Raw genomic sequence first — 19683 nt, 5'->3', positions numbered from 1 at the left:
TTAAACTGAGTGCATGAATGCTGATCCTCTATCTTGTTGTCTTTGATGGCGACGGCAACGAGATGCGGTTCACAAGCATACACTGTGACCTGTAAATTCTTGTAATTTAAGCTTTCCATTGACCTTCTCAACAATAAAATGATGAATATATTCCTCCAATGCGTAGTTTAGGCCCTTTTGGTTACTTCTCAATGACATCTGATCGTTATGTCTCCAAAAATCATCAGTTGCCTCCTGTGAAATGCCGTGTACTGTGACACCTGCCATAGCGCCGGTCACTGAATGTTGATAGTTTGTCCGAGTGAGTTGAGGGGGGCGTGGCTTAGCCATAGATCAGTTAGAGGCAACCAACAACCCTTTTACACATCCGAAGAACTTCTCTAACAAAATGAACTGCTTGGCAACCAGACCAGGCCTCTGATTGAGACAGGCCTTTATTTGTCAAAATGTGTAGCCACAGCTAGTAAAGGGACTAGGCGTTTAACTGGGACTATTTTTAATTGATGTTAACTTAAGTTACATTTCAACAATGTTGTGGTTAACATGTGGCTAGGTTTGCCTGCAGTTACGAAAAGATTATGTTTTGGCTCAAAATACCTGGTTTTGGAGGCACTGGAAAAGCAGCATTGTCTTGGTGAAAAACAGCAGCTTTTTGTGCCACTATCTCGGCAGGACAAACAGTGACAGGTCACTAAAACGGACCCATGTTTGAGGGCTAAAAATCCACAGCAAACACAGCAACGGGCCCCTAAACACATGGACATTTGGGGGCTGAAATGCAGCTGAAAAAACAGCAACAGGTCACTAAAACACATCAGTGTTTGTTACTTGAAAGCTGCTGGAAAAACAGAGATAACAAAAACAACCAGTTTTGTTTGTTGGTTTACAACAGTGGTCAGTAGTGGTCTGCAGATAGGTGACACACCATTCACCATCCCCTCCACCTCCTGATGACAAAGTCGGCTCATACACTTTTAAAACACTGATATGATACACATAAAACATGCAAATGTGATATATTCATGACTTCCACAAACATACAATGTCAACATTTTCTTCTGGCAGCAGCTCTGGTTTGTGTGTATTCCATTTATTGGTATTTATTCCATGACACTACAAACACCCAAGGCATTTTGTATTCAATCTCTGCCTATTGTTATTCAGTAGTGGTGGTTAATATGATCCCAAATCCAGATCAATTCCCTTAGTCCCTTATGACTGTTTTCAAAGCATTATGAAAATCCATTCAAAGGGCAGCTGTGGCCTCAAGGTGAGAGAAATGGCTTGTAACTGATATAATAAGAGGCCCTGAGTCCAGTCCTCTGACCTTCATCAGCACAGTTGAGGTGCCCTTGAGCCAAACACTCATCCTCCAGCCAGTGACAGCAGATCACTGAGAGAGGCATTAAACCTGCTCTGAATAAATACAGCCACACGTCCTTGTCAAACGGAGTTACTGTGCAGCAATAGCTTTAACAAAGGCAAATATTAGATCAATTAATGCCTTCATTCCTCAAAGGTTCTTGAACGCACATTTTTCCTATTGAAAAGACGCTGCAGCTTTAACACTGCTGGTTTGCACAGAAAATGGAGCAACAACAAATAAGTCACGAAGAAGAATCCAGACGAAACTGACTGACAGCAGTGTGACTTTCCATTTGTTTTCGCTCCTCAAATCCCCGACTCAGTGTGTGTATCTGTGTATGCATCCTGCCCAAACACTCCGCGGTACATCTACTGTTATTATCCAGTGTTACTTTCTGTTGACACACAGACATTTGTCTTCTCAGAGACTGTTTACATGTGTCCAGTGGATGTGTGTAAAAGGCTCAACTGCAGGCTGCACAGTCTGTGCTGTTGTGGTACGGTTCTCCCGGCGTTCCCTCTGCGTTCCCCTGCTGTGGTTTTCAACCGAGTGGGAGGTCTGTCGCATTTCACTGATTACGACTCCCTGTGTGTGTGTGTGTGTGTGTGTGTGTGTGTCCTTGGCTTTGTTTATCAGTATGTCAGTGGGCTTGAATTGGATGTTTTTGTCCTGGTGGTGTGTGTCGGTGTTCACGCGTGTGTGTGTTGCTCTCCAATTTTGTGTTTTTCCGTGTGTTTGTGTCAGCATCATCTCTCTCTCTCGCTCTGTGTCTTACTTGGGCACACACACACACACTTACTTTATCATCTAATGCCAGCTACAGCCGACTACTAAGGTCCACCCCAGTCTCTCTGTCAGTCACACACTTTCTCTTTCTCTTGCCACACACACACACACACACACATCCCAGTTTCCCCTGTGGCTGCCTGATTGAGGTTTCCTTGCCTCGCCCTTCAGATTTACTGTAATAGTCGAAGGAGGGAGGGAGCAGAGAAAGGGAAGGACATTTAACCGAAGGATGGAGAGGCAAAGAGGGAATAGAGAGAGTGATGGAGTAAAAGTAGAGAGGGTTGGGGAGCTGGGAGTGTGGGAGGGGATTAATGAGGGGGCAAAAGGAAGGTGAAATAAAGGTAGGAGGAAACCTGATTTAAGATAAGGAAGATTAGAAGTGGGAGGAAAGTGTTAGAGGGGAAGAGGGAATTGAAAACAGATTGATGAATGAAAGACTGATAGAAGTCGGGGAGGAAAGAGGAGACAGAGAGAAACTCCAAGGCTCCACAAGACAGAAAGCATCGCCCATTAAACGCAGATTACAGCTTCTGCCGGTCCAGAGTGCAGCGCGACTTTACAACCTCTGCCGTCAGCCACTGATGATATAACACCCAGTTTTAAAGATCAATTTGTCACTTTTCATCTCCTCCTACACCTCATTCTCCTCCTCTTCCTTCGCTGAGGCTGCGGGCAGAGATGCCGGGGGAAGGAGGGGAGAGGAGCTGCAGCTCCATCGAAAGGAGGTGAGTAAGCTGAGTAGTGTTTACGAGAACCTCTGGTGATGTCATCCACGATAAATCGTCCCCTCTCCCCTCCCATGGTTTCCTGTTCTAGCAATAAGCACACGCTGACAAACACACACACACATTTCTCTAACTGCTCGGCAGACTGAATCAATTCCTCATTTGTCCTTTTCTCTCCACATGTCACTGATAAGCTACGGCTAATAGTTCAGGCCAGGGACGCCAGCAGTCCTTGAAGTGGCTCTATGGTTTGAGTGTATTTACTACAAGTTAAAGGAGCAGTTAGGTGTTTTTACAGGCTTTACCTTCATCTACCAATCGTACATTTTATATTATGTGTTTTCCATCTCATAAACTTAACTCAGTGACTGTTAGTAATTGATGAGGAGATGAGGAGGAGATTGTAACACTGCATCAATGATATTTTTTGTACAGGTAAAGGCCCTGCACACAGGTGTTCTCACTTTAATTCTGACTGATCAGACCTCTGCTCAGGTTAAAGTTTGGCAGGGCTACGCTAAGGGTTGACCGATCCTAAGTCCTGCACTCTTTAATTACTGTTGCTAGGTTGGACGAGCTTGACAAAAAGTAACATGGTGAAGCTACATCCGATTAGGTGGATGCCGCCATGTTCAGTAAATATTTTCTGGGCGTGAGGCAATATAGCTTTGAAAAACGGACAGCAAGGACTACAGAATGTGATGAAAGGATATATTCACAATGTTAATTTTTATGTACAACATAAAACCACACAAATTCTGATCTCAACGAAAAAGTAATAGCACAGACAGAGAATAAAAAGACGATTAGTCAAGGAGTCACGCTCCTGCATTCCTGGGTATGCATGGATGTAGATTTTAGGGGGTGCACAGTGAACACTTTCTTCTCAGTATTTAGAACATGTACATTTGCAATGTATTCTCATAGAATCATCGTATGGTATCCTACGAATGATGTTACGTCCTTAAAATACAATGAAGTAACATAAGTTTAGGTTTAGGCTATTAGGTACTGCGGTTAGGTTTAGGAAAAGAAACATGGTGAGGATGTACCTTAAAATGCCTCCAGGGGTAAGTCCTGGGCAGAAGTCTGTTTTTTTGTGACCCATCCACCACCCCAACACCCATCCATCCAACCATCCATCCATTTTCTAACTGCTTATCCTGTTGGGGGATGCAGGGGGCTGGAGCCTATCCCAGGTGACAGTGGGTGAGAGGCAGGGTACACCCTGGACAGGTCATCAGACTATCACAGGGCTGACACATAGAGACAGACAACCATTCACACTCACATTCACACCTACGGACAATTTAGAGTCACCAGTTAACCTGCATGTCTTTGGACTGTGGGAGGAAGCTGGAGCACCTGGAGAGAGCCCACGCTGACACAGGGAGAACATGCAAACTCTGCACAAAAGGGCTCCCCCACCCGGAATCCCTCTTGCTGTGAGGCGACGGTGCTAACCACCACACAACCGTGCTGCCCCCACCCCAACGTACCCTATCTAAATATATAAGCACATACAGCGAGCAGCAGCAGCGAACATGTGCATGGAAACACAGGGCTCAGCGGGAACGAAGCAAGCGAACACGCCGTCTGTGGTCATTGTGACTTGACCAGAAGATTTCATCACAAGTCGATTGGCTGTTGAAACAGGGGAGCAGAACCAGCCACTGGTGATTTGACCAGGTGACACCATCAGCCGGCTTAAATCGAGCTCAGACAGGCCAGTTCACCTGCTGCAACTTTTTCTCTGCAACGTTCTAAAACGGTCTCGTCTCGTTGCGAATCCTTGGTCTGAACTGGTCTTTAGACTGATAGAGTCAGTCTTGTTTGTCAGGTATAATGTCATGGTCAAAATATTGCCAAATAGGTGTTGCAGGAAGCTTGATGATGGAGTCACAACTCGTAATACTAGTTGATGAACTACCTTAGCGAGATTATTGCAAACACGCCAGCCTGCTGGGTATATGGTAGGACTAGTCAGTCACAATAGTTCTCCAGGCTCACTGGTCAGCCAAATTCAACCCAAGTTGAATTCAACATATAAGACTAGAACAGACGTACTTACACCCTGCTAGCATATCTGTTGAAATACACTGATTATGCTTAAATTATTTCTTTTTTAATGGTTGTTTAACCACTCCTATGATCACAGGTGGGTGTGCTGCACATGTGGTCTGTTGTACTTGTGACAGTACTCAGCTGTGATGCACAGAGTATAGTAAAGGAATACCATGAGCCTGGGTGCAGTTACTTAAATCCATATGATTAGTAGTGAGCTAACTACAACAACCAGCATGGTCTGTTCTTATATCCCTGTACAGACTGTTAATGCTCTCCTCAGATAAGCCATTCAATCTCTTGGGGTCCCTGACATGAAAAACTTTAGGAACTTTTTATGTATGGCTTGCATTTCAAAGACAGAGAGGGTCATGGATGGCAGAGAGGAGCCCTTCCTGAGTGCCATGCGAGATGAACTTGCACATCACTGTACAAAACAGACAGAATACAAATCACGGCCTAGATGGGAGCAGATGGAGTGTGAGTTTCTCCTCAGAGCGCACAGAGAGAGAGGTGAGATAATAGCCCACAGCTAATCCACTGCACTCTGAAAACTCATTACTCCTTAAGAAGGAAACAAAGAAAATCTTGCTCCCCAAGACGGTAAGAAATACTCTGCTTAAGGTGAAGACCTTGGCACAAACTGCCTGGTTTTCCTCATGTGTGAAATTTCTTTTATGCACAGTTCGGCGGATTTGACTCGTTCTTTATTGACGAGGAGCTTTGTATGAGGCTGGTGGCACCACCTGCACAAACACACCCGCCAGCAGTGAACCACACATACACACACTTCTAACTACATAATGAACACACAGATACTGTAAGTGACACAAACAAACAGAACACACACACACACACACACACACACACACACACACACACAGACCAGCAGCAACACACCAGGGTGCATGTGTGCAAGTTTAAGCTCCTGAACTGCAAACCATGTAGACATTTTTGCTGATCAATTTGAATACAGGCTGTACAATTTATTATTCCTGTATGCATTTTACACATAGAAAAAAAAATGTATTGGCAGACTCTTGAAACTTGCTGTGTAAGCTGTCAGGATGAATAAAATGTCTGCATAAACTGACTGCTGGAACCATAGGAAAACAAACAAAAAACATAGTTGCATGGTTTGCAGTTTGGTTGGTTGTCATGTAAAGTATGAATATTTTGTAGTAAATAGCTGAACACACACAAAACCACTTGTTTGTGCTTTGAATTCTTGATATCAGTAAATCTGCTGACTACATTGTGTCTCTGCTTGGAGGTCAATTACTTTCAATATAAGACAAAATCATGCTCCTGAGTGTATGAGTATAATCTATTGAGAAAGTTCCTGCTTAAAATTTGTCATTATCATGTCATATATTGTTTTTATTTTAAATTTACTTAACCAGGACAAGCCTCAACAAGACTATAAACCTTGTTTACAGGAGTACCCAGCCTGTGCTAAACTCCACTCCAATCCTGACTCATCAAATACCGATGCTTTGTTGGTGGGCCTCGGCCGCAGACACCGATATGTAGAGGCACCCTCACTACCAGTATGATACACACCGGTTGGCGGCTGTTTCTGACATCACTGGGAGCTACTGAAGTATAAAAAGTGAGGAAGTCTGCATAGGATGGGTGAAATGGGAGGTGGATGGGTCAAACAAACCCAGTCTGGACTTTCACCCAGGAGCCTGCTGTTTGTGTCATGTGTGAAACCAAGAGTCCAACACACTCTAATTCCAACTCGCCAAATACTGCTGCTTGACCAGTGGGCTCATGCCTGCATATGACACAATCAGCATCCTCTTGCATCTGACATTTCGGGACCCTGTGTCAATTTACGCTTGTTACATGCATCGTGTCTTTTCAAAATACACTTCCGTTTTCACAGGAAATGTACAGTTTCGCCTCATCAGATGCATACTCTTTTTCAAAATCAACTTACAACATTGATAAAAACTTATTCCTTATGGAACAAAAGTATATGTTTAGGTTTAGAAAAAAAACATCATGTTTTAGCTCAACATTCACACAGGAAGCAAACGGTGACCGCCTCGGTGAAAGTCTGGGATTTGTTGGAACACCCACCCTAAAGGGACCTTCCAGCTTTTATTGAGTTGTTGCTGGTGGCGTTTCAAATCAAACACTGGTATACGTTTTGTGGCAAGACGATATGCCACCAGGAGGCCTTAGAAACTCATGCCGTGACAGGTGCCATTTTGTGTCTGGTGCCTAAATCACTGACGGAGTGGTGGTATATGAGGACTAGGGAATGAGAACAGGCTAAAAGTCAATTGACTTATTTTATTAACAATGTAGTATGCGATTATGTGTAGCATGCTATGCTAGTGATGTATCTCAATGGTCATGATGTTACATTACATTAGTAACTGTTGTGGTTTTAACCTAAAAACGAAGTGTTTTACCTGTGTTGTATAAGTTTATTTTTAAAAAGACTCTGTGCATTTTGTGAGCAGAAACTGTAAGAAATGGAATTGTGTTTCGAAAAGTCGCAATGCATGTAATGAGTGCCAATTGACACGCCATCTTTGAATGACCAAAACAGACATAGGAGGATACCTACCACGTCATATTTGGACATATAGGGCAAGAGATGGGATAAGAACGTGCTGGAGTGTCCTGGCTAAGACAGGCAGCAGCACATCGTATAAAGTTTCAGACATACAACATAAAACACTTACAGACAATAAAATGTGTTAACATGTATTATATTAATCTAAATCTGTCCTAAAGAAGTGATTATTTGCTGGATTCATTTTTAAAATATGAATTTAATGTACAAAAAAATGGTTCCAGAAAGTTTTACAGTGTCGCAGACAACATCTGTCTTCAGGTGAAATAATCTCATATTTATTCTTCAGGCTCTAACAGACCGATGCATATTGATTCTAGGTCTTCATCTGGGTCGCACGGTGTCCTTTATACATTTTTAATGTGTCTGAAGCAATCAGAACGCCCTCACTGGACAAACTGAAGAGGAGTTATCAGGCTGAGCTCGTCTGGTGAAAATGTAAACAGTGGAAAAAGGAAGTAGGCAGCACACTGCAGCGATATTGTGTTATCATGGAAATAATGAGAAACACCTGCCGAGCTGACAGCACGACAAACTCAGTCAGGCTCATCCGAAAAGTCCCATAGTACACAGAACTCTTTAAAAAATAACATCAATGTAACACCAATCACATTTTACATCAAGCAGAGATGTGAGGAGAGTCCCTGTGTCAGAGTGTCAGTAAATGTTTGTATCTTCTTTTGACCACAACAAGTAGATGGAGCTTCACATTCAGCAGCTGTTGAAGGAAGTGAATCCAGGTCTGCCTCGTGCTTTAATGTCTCTACCTGCTGCACTGTACAGATTCACTCCGACGTGACCTCAGATCCACCATCACCTCCAGAGAAACAGTCACGACTGCATGTACACACCACATTAAGTCATGCAATGGAAAACAGCTGGTCAAGCAGTGTGTGTGTAGCTTGGTACCATGTGATGAGATTAAAGGCTTGTTATGGTTACAGTCTGTTGAATTAGTGTGTGCACCATGTTAGGGGAAGACTGTTGGTAGGAAACATGATGTTAACCTCTGTCTCTAGTGTCAGAGTTACATCATCTCATGTCTCCTGCAATAATTGCTGCATCTTGTTTTTAGTTATTTTAAGCTTTGTAAATTTCAGCCTGGCAAAAAAGAACAAGGGCCTGAAAACAAATTTTCTCAATCAGCGTCTCAATATAAGAGACGGGGTCCTATGTGAACACAATTTCCTACAAAAGTCTGAACAGCTGTGATACATTTTCCCCAGAGAGATAACTTTCTGAGCAGGTGTTGGTTAGTGCTCTTCTCACTTGCTTGAGGTGGGCGGGGCTCATTTTTAAAAAAAGCAGGTCGCATGCTTCCATCAAGGAGCAGCCTCTGGGTATAAAACTTGAGCCAAAACTGAAGTGCCAGAAACTGCAGTTCCTCTAATGGCCACTTGAGGCTGAGCCAACTTCCACAGACCCCATGCTGAAATGCCGAACTGTTTTTTACAGCCTGGTACAAAAAACGGTTTCGGTCTTTGTGGCTAATTTCCACCTTCAAGACAACTGTACAGGGGATCCATTTTTATAGCTTGGCTGTCTGCTACTAAAGCATAACCCCAGATTCACAGAGTATAGGTACCTACCCTATTTTGTTGTGTTTTCAGTTAACCTTTTAGTCATCTAAAGAAATCTTGTTCAGCATTTGGTTGTACTTAAAAACCTTATTTTGGATATTGACTTTTACTGGTTCATTTTGTGTGACCCCTGGACATTTTTGTCCATTTCCAAAATTCAAAACTCCCTCACAGAGAGATTAAAGGTCACAGGGGGGTGATTTTTTGCATGGGGGTGTCATTCTGGGTGAAATTTCAAATTCTCAACTTTCAGCATGAAAATCCATTATTTGACCCTGTAATGCATTTTTATCCTATCCATGACCCTTCAAGTGGACAAAAATGTCCACTTTCTAGGAAGTGTCCAACAAAAGGTCACAGGGGGTTGATTTTTTGCATGGGGGTGTCATTCTGGGTTAAATTTGAAAATCCCAACTTTCAGCATGAAAATCCATTATTTGAGCCTGTAACGCATTTTTATCCCGGCAACAATACAAATGGCTAAATGACAGGTGGACATTTTTGTCCACTTGAAGGGTCATGGATGGGATAAAAATGCATTACAGGTTCAAATAATGGATTTTCATGCTGATAGTTGGGATTTTTAAATTTAACCCAAAATTACACCCCCCTTGACAAAAATCACCCCCCTTGTGACCTTTTGTTGGACTGTTTCTAGAAAATGGACATTTTTGTCCACTTGAAGGGTCATGGATGGGATAAAAATGCATTACAGGGTCAAATAATGGATTTTCATGCTGAAAGTTGGGATTTTCAGATTTAACCCAAAATGATCCCCCCTTGACAAAAATCACCCCCCGTGACCTTTTCTAGGACACTACAAAAGTTTCTAGAAAATGGACATTTTTGTCCACTTGAAGGGTCATGGATGTAACTTTTTTGAAGGGGAACACAAGAGTTAAATGGTTTTAAGCTGGTTTTTGCTTGTGAAAATAAGCATTAGCACACAGTTTTCACATTTAACCAAAGCTGTCAATGCACAGTGCTAACAAAACTAGCAGCTAGCATTAAGCTTAGCTCCACCCTCTCATCCAAATATGGTCACCTCTGGCTCCACAAATCCAAGATGGAGACAACTAAAGTCGCAAGAATTGGTGGTGCGAGAAGCCAAAATGGTTCAAACAATAAAATCAAAATAAAGTTCCATGCATAATCAACACTGCTTTTTAACTGTGCAGCCCATACTACCTCCAGTTTAGCACTCTATTGACTTGAATGGGGATAAGATAATTAAACCGTGCAGCTCTTCAAGACTTTCCAATTGTTATTGTAAGAAATCTGGGTACTTTGTGATGGCTCCGGGGCTCAAAAAATGTATCTGATGATTTACAGACAGCTGTTCAGCCATGAAGGTCAATGGGAAGAATTTTTTTTTGGGCCGCAGGGTGTCACATGATGGTGTAATTCCACTGTTTGGCCGTTACAAAATTGGCTTCAAAGCCCAGTGCACTTTCTGGGTGCCTGGAGAATAGTTATTCGTCACATACAATTTGAAATCAAATTTTCAGGGGTTTCAATACTTGGGCAACAAATACTCAGAATGCTCAAGAGATGCAAATGAATTTCAGTGCAGATACGTCAGTCCTTTCATCTACTGATGACACCAACCACAGCAGACCAGAGCTGGATTTCAATGCTCTATGGGCCTACCACAGACAAATCACCAACAGCAGGGGCATTAATAAAGAGAGCGCAGGCAGCGTGGATGCACAGGGGCCTGTGGGGTGTGGGGCGGAGAACAGTCCCCTGATAGTGATTAGATTGCCAGCATAGAAATATGCCTGTGTTCAAAGAGCTGGAGTTGAATTCAAAATAGTGCCATTAGTCATATATGTCCTGTGTCATGTATTTTTTTGTAAAATAATATCAGTCTATATCAAAATCATATGCTTATTCTACATTAACTAAATATAAACTATAAATAAACATTAAAACAGTTTGTCCTATGTCAAGTCTCTATTTGATCATGTGGCAACACCATGACATGTAGCAGTAATTCCCAACTGGTCCAACCGCGGGGTCCAGATTTCTTGTATTCAATGTCATACTTGCGTTTGGCCGTGTCGATGACCTAGTTTTGCTGTCTCTGCTTAGTAGCCATCCATTAATCACTCACTCTACAGCAGGAAATGGCTCTTCAAAATAAAATTAAACTGAATGATTTTAAAAATTATTTTGTGCCAACCTCAATTAAGATTTTAAATAATGTAGCGTGATGCATCAGGGGGTGTGCTGTGCTTTGCTGATGATGCTCTGTTGTGTGCTGGTGTTATGTGCAATACACGAGAGGCAGATGTGCAATACTGTAATGTGTACTATGTTTTTATGGTGTATGCTTTTCATTTCCTCTGGACTATTATCGTAAAGCAGCTCCTGAGTCCAAGACAAATTTCCCTACAAGGACAATAAAGTAGGCCTATATCATATCATATCATATCGTAAAATAAAAGCTATGTGCCGGAAATTCACTGTCTTAAAAATAAAGTGTGTTTTTTAGAAACTTGACACATTCAAGAATCACTTTCTGTCCATTCAGAATAAACCTGCGACCCACGTTTGGACTGCGACCCACCAGTTGGGAACCGCTGTCATATCCAGTATGTGCACGCCCTTGCCAAGCAGCCTCTCTCCTGTGTGAAACCCACTGAGGACCCTTCACCTTCCACTGCACCATTTGCATCTTCATCCATAATAACAAGTTCATATTCCTTCAAAATTCATTACTCTGTTGTGATTATCTCATGTCCGGGGAGTTGTTGCAGCACAGGCAATTAGAAAATCACTCACATGCCTGCGTGCTGGAATGAAATTATTGAAGATTAGATTCTGCCTTGATTATCTTTTTTCTCCCCTTCAGGTGGAAAATGTGTACTCAGCACGTGGAGATAAGAGTCGCTGCGGCGTCCAGTCAAGAGGCGCCACCGCAGTGTGGTTAATGGTGAGACTGAGCCACGGTTAAGACCTGTTTCAACACCTCTTGGTAAGCAGGTTGCACTCACTGGAACATGAAATAACCTTTCGGCCACAGCGGTTCAGTCTACGTTACAAATCACCAGCCTGTTACAGTAAGCTGAGGGCTACTCAGTGTGCCCCAGGGGCCAACCACACCATGTGTGCAGCAAGGCAGCAGCAGATGTGGAGGAAGAACGCGCGCAGGGAAGGGAAGCAGAAAAAGAAATAAAACTTCCTCCGCTGCAGCTGGAGAGAATAATGATGTGTGTGTGCAGCAAGATGCAGAATTAGGAAGGCAGTGAGTATCAAGAAGTCAGACAGGAGTTAGGAATCATCGGACTTAGACACGTATATGCATTCGCTCTCAGGGATGGAAAAAGGTGGATCTTACCTCCCAACGCTTGTTTCATAACGAAATTCATGATGATGGCTTTTAATTCCTTGCCTTCCTTGTCTGAGCGATGTTACATTCACTAGTGACAGAAAAGTAGAAGTCCTTTGTAGCCAGATCTGGAAGAGAAAACAATACAAAAACTATATTCCTTGCAAAAAAAATCAATAATCCCAAGCTTAAAACTCTTAAAACTGATTATAAGATAGCAAAAGCAAAGAGCAATACATCACATAGCATGCAGGATCATGACTTTAAATGCAACTGAGTGCGATAAAATCCCTAAAAACTCACTTTACCACTACTACACCCACGCTCCCATTCAAATATTCAAAGACTACTGTGGAAAAATTCAACAATAATTTCTGAAACTTCTCTTTTTGGCTCCAATTTGAGCCTGCACGGAGCTAAACAGTCACATCTAGGCTTATAAAGTCTGTATCTGTGTGTCAGGCACGTTTCCTCAATGCGCCAACTGAAGGACACCAAGGTCAATGGTTCAAACACAACCTGAACACACCGGGAAAAAACTCCTCAAATCTACAGACCAAATCAGCAGCTACGGCTCTTCAGTTCCTTGCAAATGTGGCGCTTTTTTCCCCCAAGAATCCCGCACAGCTGAGTGTGAGGTGTCAGGCTCCAGTAACGTGTCACGACAATCAGTAATAACCTCTATGTGCCCGCAGCCGAGCGAGTTTGGAGTAAGTGCACGGTGCGAGTCCTCAGCTTGGCAGGACAGACTGTCATGCATGTGGACGCAGGTCTAAACCACTGCTGTGTATTTTTCCTGATCATGTGGTAAAACTTTCCATCCTCCATTGGAGGGGCATTGGACACAGCCATCCCACTCCGGCATCACAGAAAGCTGCTCGTGTAGTGAGCGTTAATTAAGCAGCAACGCAGACTGATGCGTGCATATTTACAGCCACATATGCAGTGAACGTGCAGTTAATGTGCCCACAAATCGACCTGATTGTGCATTTGCGTGCAGAGACACAGAGATGGTGTAAAAGCATGGATGCACATGCACTTCCTTGTTTGATCGGAGCCTGGTTTCAGCACCACCGCGAGTGGATAGCTCCCCGCGCCGTTGCATTGCACTGAAGCAGCAGCATCAAGCATCGATTTACCTCCGTCCGGCGACTGGCTGAAATCCTCCTCACACACCAAGCCAAGGATGAGAGAGCAGAGCTTTCGGCTGCAGCACCCTCCGGAACCAAAGTTATCCTGCAGCAGGCAACAGCAGCACAGGCTAATCTAACTGCTCGTCCCTCGCATCTCCGGCTCCCGGGGCTGGAAAAAGGACGTCCTTGGTGCCTCCTCCTGCCTGCCGCTTCGTCTTCCTGCACACACACACACAAACACACACGCTCACTTACACACACACACACACACGCGCACGTAGAGAGAAAGAGGAGGAGTAGATGGGGGGGGGTTGGTGGTTTGCGGAGGGTGAAGCAGCTGCCGTTCACACCATGATGGGAAGGAGCGACTGAATCACATGGAGGGGATGGAGGGAGAAACGTCCCACTAACGTCCTCCTGACCGATAGAGAGAGATCAATTATTCAGCCCTGATGCTGGCTGGCTGCTCTGTCCTACAGCCCGCCCTCCCGTGAGTCTCGGTAACAGAGAGAGGGACTCGGCTTTCACTTAAAACGGCAGCGCATGATATAACGGGAATATGATGGGGTAAATATGTTGTAGCTGGATGTGTCTTTGTTTGCCTGCACTGTGTAATGTGTAATGACACACATTCGGTTTGTAGCAGTCGGATATGATGTGGAGAAATCACCAAATGTTCCTGTGGGGTTCCTTCCGTGTTGCTACTGCTGATTCCAGTGTGAGCTCTTCCCTACATCATATTGTTCTTTATTATATTTGATTTGTTTCATCATGATGTTCTGCTACACATCAGCACATATCAGTGGTGTGCACAGACTGTGGAAGAGGCAGGGGTAAATTGAAGAGAGGCACCTTCTCCTGATAACTGGGATGTGACATGTCAACCCAGTTGCCAGATAAAAATGTTGGCATTGTACATTTCTGCAAACCATGGATACTTTACATGTGTGCCTTATTATATAGGACACTTCAGTCACACAACAAATGTTTGTTCTATCAGCAGAACATAATTTGGCGCCTACACTCCGGCCTAATTGTTCCCCACAAATATGTTTACGTGAGATTGGGGATATTGGATGCTGGGGTGGAGGTGGGGCTGAAAGAGCGATCAGCAATACTGATGCAGGGCGGCAGTGGAACTGAGAAGGCAAAGGGAGAGCCGGCAAGATTTTGCATCTTAAATAGACCGCCAAATTGGGAGGGTGTGTTTTGGAGATGACATATGTAGTGAGGTATGAATCAGTGCAGCTCGAGTTGACTGCCTGAGCTAGCTCGCAGGCAGCTATGGCTAACATGTAGTTAGATTTAGGGACAAAAAAACATCTGGGTATGGTTAAGAAAAGATTATTTTTTGGTTTAAAATATCCGGGTTTCGGGGGCACAGTCCTGCCTGGGAATGCAGCGATATCAAGATAAGAAACAACGCTGTTTTTGTGGCACTATCCTGACTGAAACACAACCGAGGCCTAGTAATAAACAACCTCTTTTAGTTGCACTACCCCTGCAGGAAACGCAGCGATGTCTTGGTAAAAAACAACTGCTTTTCGTGGCACTATCCCCGACGGAAGAACAGAAACAGGTTTCTAAAAAAAACTGAAAATCTGCATGTGAAACAGCAACTGGTCGCTAAAAAACACTCACATTTAGGGACTAAAAAGCAGCTGGAAATGCTGCGATGACTCGCTAAAAAACAATGGTTTTTACTGTTCATTGTTCTCAAACAGCAGTCTGCAGTGGTCTACAGCCTCGCAGACATCTCAGCAAGGTGACACACTATCCATCCTCCCCACCCCCTGATGACAGCCAGCTCATATACTGCGCCATTTTAAAAATGTGGAAAAGATACATATGAAACATATTAATGTAACGTGGATTTCATAAGCACTGTACTGTTTTGTTTCAGGGTGGGCTGTGTTTGGCGACTGCATCTGCTACACAAGTCAGAGTGGATAAGCTTCGCGTGGCAAACCTGCACACTTTTTTAAATGCGATCCAAATACAGCTGATGCTTTGACTTAGCTCGCAGTGCACTTCAGGCCCAACAGTCTTCACATAGCCTTAGACCAAATTACAATCCTTTAGTAAGGTACTGTACTGCATATCTGTTACTGGATTCTTTACATTACTACAATACTGTGGTGAACATGTGATTATGCTTAGGTACTAAACCATTCAACTATAGTCAGGAAAAGATCATGTTCTGGTGTAAAATACCTGTTTTAGATGCTTCAACCACAGCTGGAAATGTCGATATCTCAATAAAAATAACTTGTTGTGTCGTTGGTCTTGAACAGTGGTCTGCAGCTTGGCAGCCATCTCACCAAGATGTCCTGCCATCCACCATCCCACCCACCTCCTGATGACAAAGTCAACTCATATAATCAGAAGTACGCCATCTATCTATCTATCTATCTATCTATCTATCTATCTATCTATCTATCTATCTATCTATCTATCTATCTATCACAGGCTTCAAACCCTGTGTGGGTGTGCACCCTTCTAGAGTCGTTAAGGTCACATTATCATGACCTTAACGACTCGCGCACACAGGGTTTAAAGCCTGCAACTCCCCACCAGTCCGTTAGAACTAAAGAATCCTCTTGGATGAGAGGTGGAACGTCTTCAAGAAACTCAATCAAGTCCTGTTGCCTACGATACAGCACAAAGGATTACCAGAACCTGGATGACTTCATCATTAGAGAATCTTCATCAGTATAATATCAACATTTCCCTCAGGTGATTGGGCCATTATATTCCTTTAATGTGTCCTGTTCTTACACTGCTAAACATAGAGTCTTATACTCATGTAATATACAGTCTATGAGGCCCTTTAAGGACTTAGCAAATGGGATGGATTTCATGTGAAAGGCGCACTTACAAACTTGCGGTAAACAAAAACAGGGTTGTTCACTCATTACATGAAGTCAAATTCTGATTGAAGCCATAATCAAACTACAATCTGCAGCCTGAGTTTTAAGGGGCTCTCCTCTCGACTAATTCTACACACAAGGATCTGTTTATTTGTCACAGGGAGCACTACACAGCCGTGAAACAGTTGTATAATCACCTCTGTGGGTCCTCAGGGTGTCTGAGAAGCTGACTCATGTTGAGTTTGGAGGCTACAACTTTTTAAGAGGAAGCCTGCAGTACAAACTGCTGCCATGAGTTTGAAAGATGTGGGCATTTACCAGACAGGGGGAGTCTAACAAACCATGCTGTTGGGTTGTAATATATGAAATATAGGATTCAGTGTTTTTTGGAGTCTGACTCATACTGGAGGCTGAAAGCCAGGATATCTCTGCCTCAGCTGCAACAATTTTGGACATTCTTTTTTAATCGCCCCTAAACACAAAGTAGCACCTCTAGTGGTGATTTTAATTAGGGCTGCCCCCTAACCATCAACCAAACATTAGTCGACCAGAGAGGTCATTAGCCAGCAAGATTCCATTGGTTGCCTAGTCACAGAAGAAAATAAAAATATAACAAATGTGAAACTCTATTAGGAGCTGCGCCCTCTCAAAATACCAATCACAGCCGACAGATGTCTTTCCCTTCTTCTGTAAATATTCAGTCTGATAAATACGGAAAGGTTGATCATGTTAGTGCAGGGCTACCCAGAGCTTTACATCTGTCCCACAGACGATAGGCCTACACACTTATAAACAGCTCCTGGAAGAAGATCAGCTCTGCACTTTCTTAGCAACCTCAGACACAACCTGCAGCTGTGCTCTTGAAAGCTGACACAAAAAAGGCACAAAAGTAGCGTCCAGTGCTCGACCTTTCGTCATAACATGTCGGGCAGGAAATCCAAAGTGTGGGATCATTTTGAGAAGGTGAAGGACGAACCCAAGGTGATATGTAAACTCATCTTCATTGGTCGACTACAAACATGACGTATCATCTGAAACATGGAAGTAGCTACATGCCCATTAGCCCACAGCGTCATTAACAGGCGGCTCGCTCAGTGCGTGACGTGCACTTGGAGATAAAATATAGGCCTATATTAATGAAGGTTCATTAGTACGGTTTGTATTTCTCTGTAATGTAGCACAGTGTTAACAATGTTACTGATACTATTCTTTCTCACACCTTCAACTCAAACCACCAAAATATATCATTTAATCATAACTGATAATTAAATAAATATCGTAAACATGCAGGAGACTAGTCGACTAATGGCCTTAAATGACGACTACTGGTTCGACGTGGGAAATTCTTAGTCGGGGGCAGCCCTGGGTTTGATACTTGAGGGGGAAAAAAAGGAAAACTGTAGTATTGTCACAAAACAGAGGACACAATGTAAAGGAGCCAGAGTTATCAGACGAGAGGAGATGTTGAGCCATGATACAAAGGGTTTTCTTATTCTATCGGCCCAGGCCAGACTCTCCTGGACAGGAAATCATAGCAGTAACCTGACAGTCAATAAGATTCCTCTGTAGTCTAAGGTTGAGGTTGAGGTTGCCTCACTTTCACTCTCTCTCAACACATTTAAAAAGGCTGTGATCATATCCTGTTACACAAGGGCTAATTAAGGTGCTGCCAGGTCTCCACTGGTTTTATGATGGCTACTGTAGGTGATAATGTGAGGAAGTGTGAAGCAGGATGGATCATGGATGAAAGGATTAGACTGATAGAAGGGAACTGAATTGTATTTTCTTACAAAAACCTTTGACAGCTCTTGAATAAAACCTGATGGTGGTTTAGATGTCAGGCCATAAGGAGAACACAGCAAGGATCCATTCCCAGTGTTTTATTTGAACAGAGCTCTAAACTGTCATTTTGGTTGCTGTGAATGTGTAACCTTGACTGACATGACTGACAGGTGGTCCGCATGATTCACAGCTCTATACAGTAGATTTCTGTTTTTCTGGTAACCCAGCTTGATAGAGAAATAATGAGCCTCCACTGAATTGTTGAGCATTTTGTTCATAGTTTGAATGTCTGAATCACTGACGACACCAAGGTCACATACATATTTATTTTTCTCCCCAAAAGTCCTTTTTAAATACATCTTTTTTTGTGCTGTTTTTCCACTGAGATACTGGAGGTTGCACGTAAGATCACTGCAAGCTTGACTCAGAGGCAGAAAAATTTGCTTGAATTCCACACGGTGGCTGGGTGGATGACCTTAAGCTCTCTTTCACTCACTCACTACGCTGTGGCTCAGGAGGTAGAGCAGGTCGTCCACAAATCAGAAGATCGGCACTTCGATCCCAGGCTCCTCTTGTCCACATGTCAAAGTATCGGTGGCATGAAGTGTGTGGCACCTTGTATGGTAGACTCAGCCACCAGTGTGTGATTGTGAATGTGACTCTGTAGTATAAAAGCACTTTGACTGGTTGGAAAAACTAGCGGGCACGATACAAGTCCATTTACCATTTATTTACTGTTTCAATCCAAGTCCAGACATGAGACAGATTCATTGATTGAGATTATTTCTGTTGTCATTTTCAGGGTGTCAGCACAGGGCAACCTTTAGCATCTGTATGAGATACACCTTCAGCTGACTCCAATGTAAGCCCATCCACATCAGTGAAGTCAGTCTAGGGTCGAGGGGACGAAGGGAGCGGTGGTGGAAGGGTCAAACAGACACAGGCTTCCCACTCAGGAAGGACTGTATTTTTCTCCAAAACCAAAATGCAGTATTAGTTTCTTTTTCATATTGTAACACAGTTAACATCCAGTGACTATGCAAGAAACATCTCCTGGATGCACTGGGACGTATCCTCAGTGATGTATCCTGGGGTCATTGGGTGTTTCGGGTCTCGCAACATCAGACACCCTCACCCAGGCGACCCAGCCGGGGGTGATCAGGCCCCGACTTGCGTCCCAGCAGCAACCCACAGGTCAGCCCGCTTAATCCAAAGCCACCTTGTGGCTTTCTCTGCAGCTTCACTTGCAGATTGGATGGCCCTCTTCTTAGCCGCCCCTGTGACGCCCAATCGGCTGAGGACTTTGCAGAGTGAGTGTCCTGCAAAGCCTCTACAGCCAACTTCTATGGGCTCGTAGAATGTCCTCCAGCCCCTGCCCCTGCACTCCTCCACCAGTTCCTGGTACTTTGTTCGTTTCCTCTCATTGGCTTCCTCAATCCGCTCTTCC

The 19683-nt window shown here is 43.6% G+C and overlaps 1 protein-coding gene across 3 annotated transcripts in view; it reads right to left on the bottom strand.

Moving 5' to 3' along the window:
• LOC125894874 (complexin-1-like) overlaps positions 1-14023 on the bottom strand; it is a 200810-nt gene extending 186787 nt beyond the window's left edge. For 2 of the 3 annotated variants that reach the window (XR_007450120.1, XM_049586527.1), the window contains exons 1-2: positions 13591-14023; positions 12461-12579 (exon numbers count right to left, since the gene is read on the bottom strand). Coding sequence is in view for 2 of the 3 variants with exons in the window: in XM_049586527.1 (XP_049442484.1) it covers positions 12461-12491 (31 nt within the window). In the remaining variant the exon portion in view is untranslated. Of the gene's footprint in view, positions 1-12460; positions 12580-13008; positions 13205-13590 lie in introns of those variants that run through there. The other variant, XM_049586528.1, reaches the window with a different exon arrangement.
• Between the last annotated feature and the right edge of the window lie 5660 nt (positions 14024-19683).

Source organism: Epinephelus fuscoguttatus, linkage group LG9 (assembly GCF_011397635.1).
Source record: "Epinephelus fuscoguttatus linkage group LG9, E.fuscoguttatus.final_Chr_v1".
Lineage (NCBI taxonomy): Eukaryota > Metazoa > Chordata > Actinopteri > Perciformes > Serranidae > Epinephelus > Epinephelus fuscoguttatus.
The sequence above is the reverse complement of the archived record's forward strand: the minus strand, read 5'-3'. Positions and strand labels throughout refer to the sequence as shown.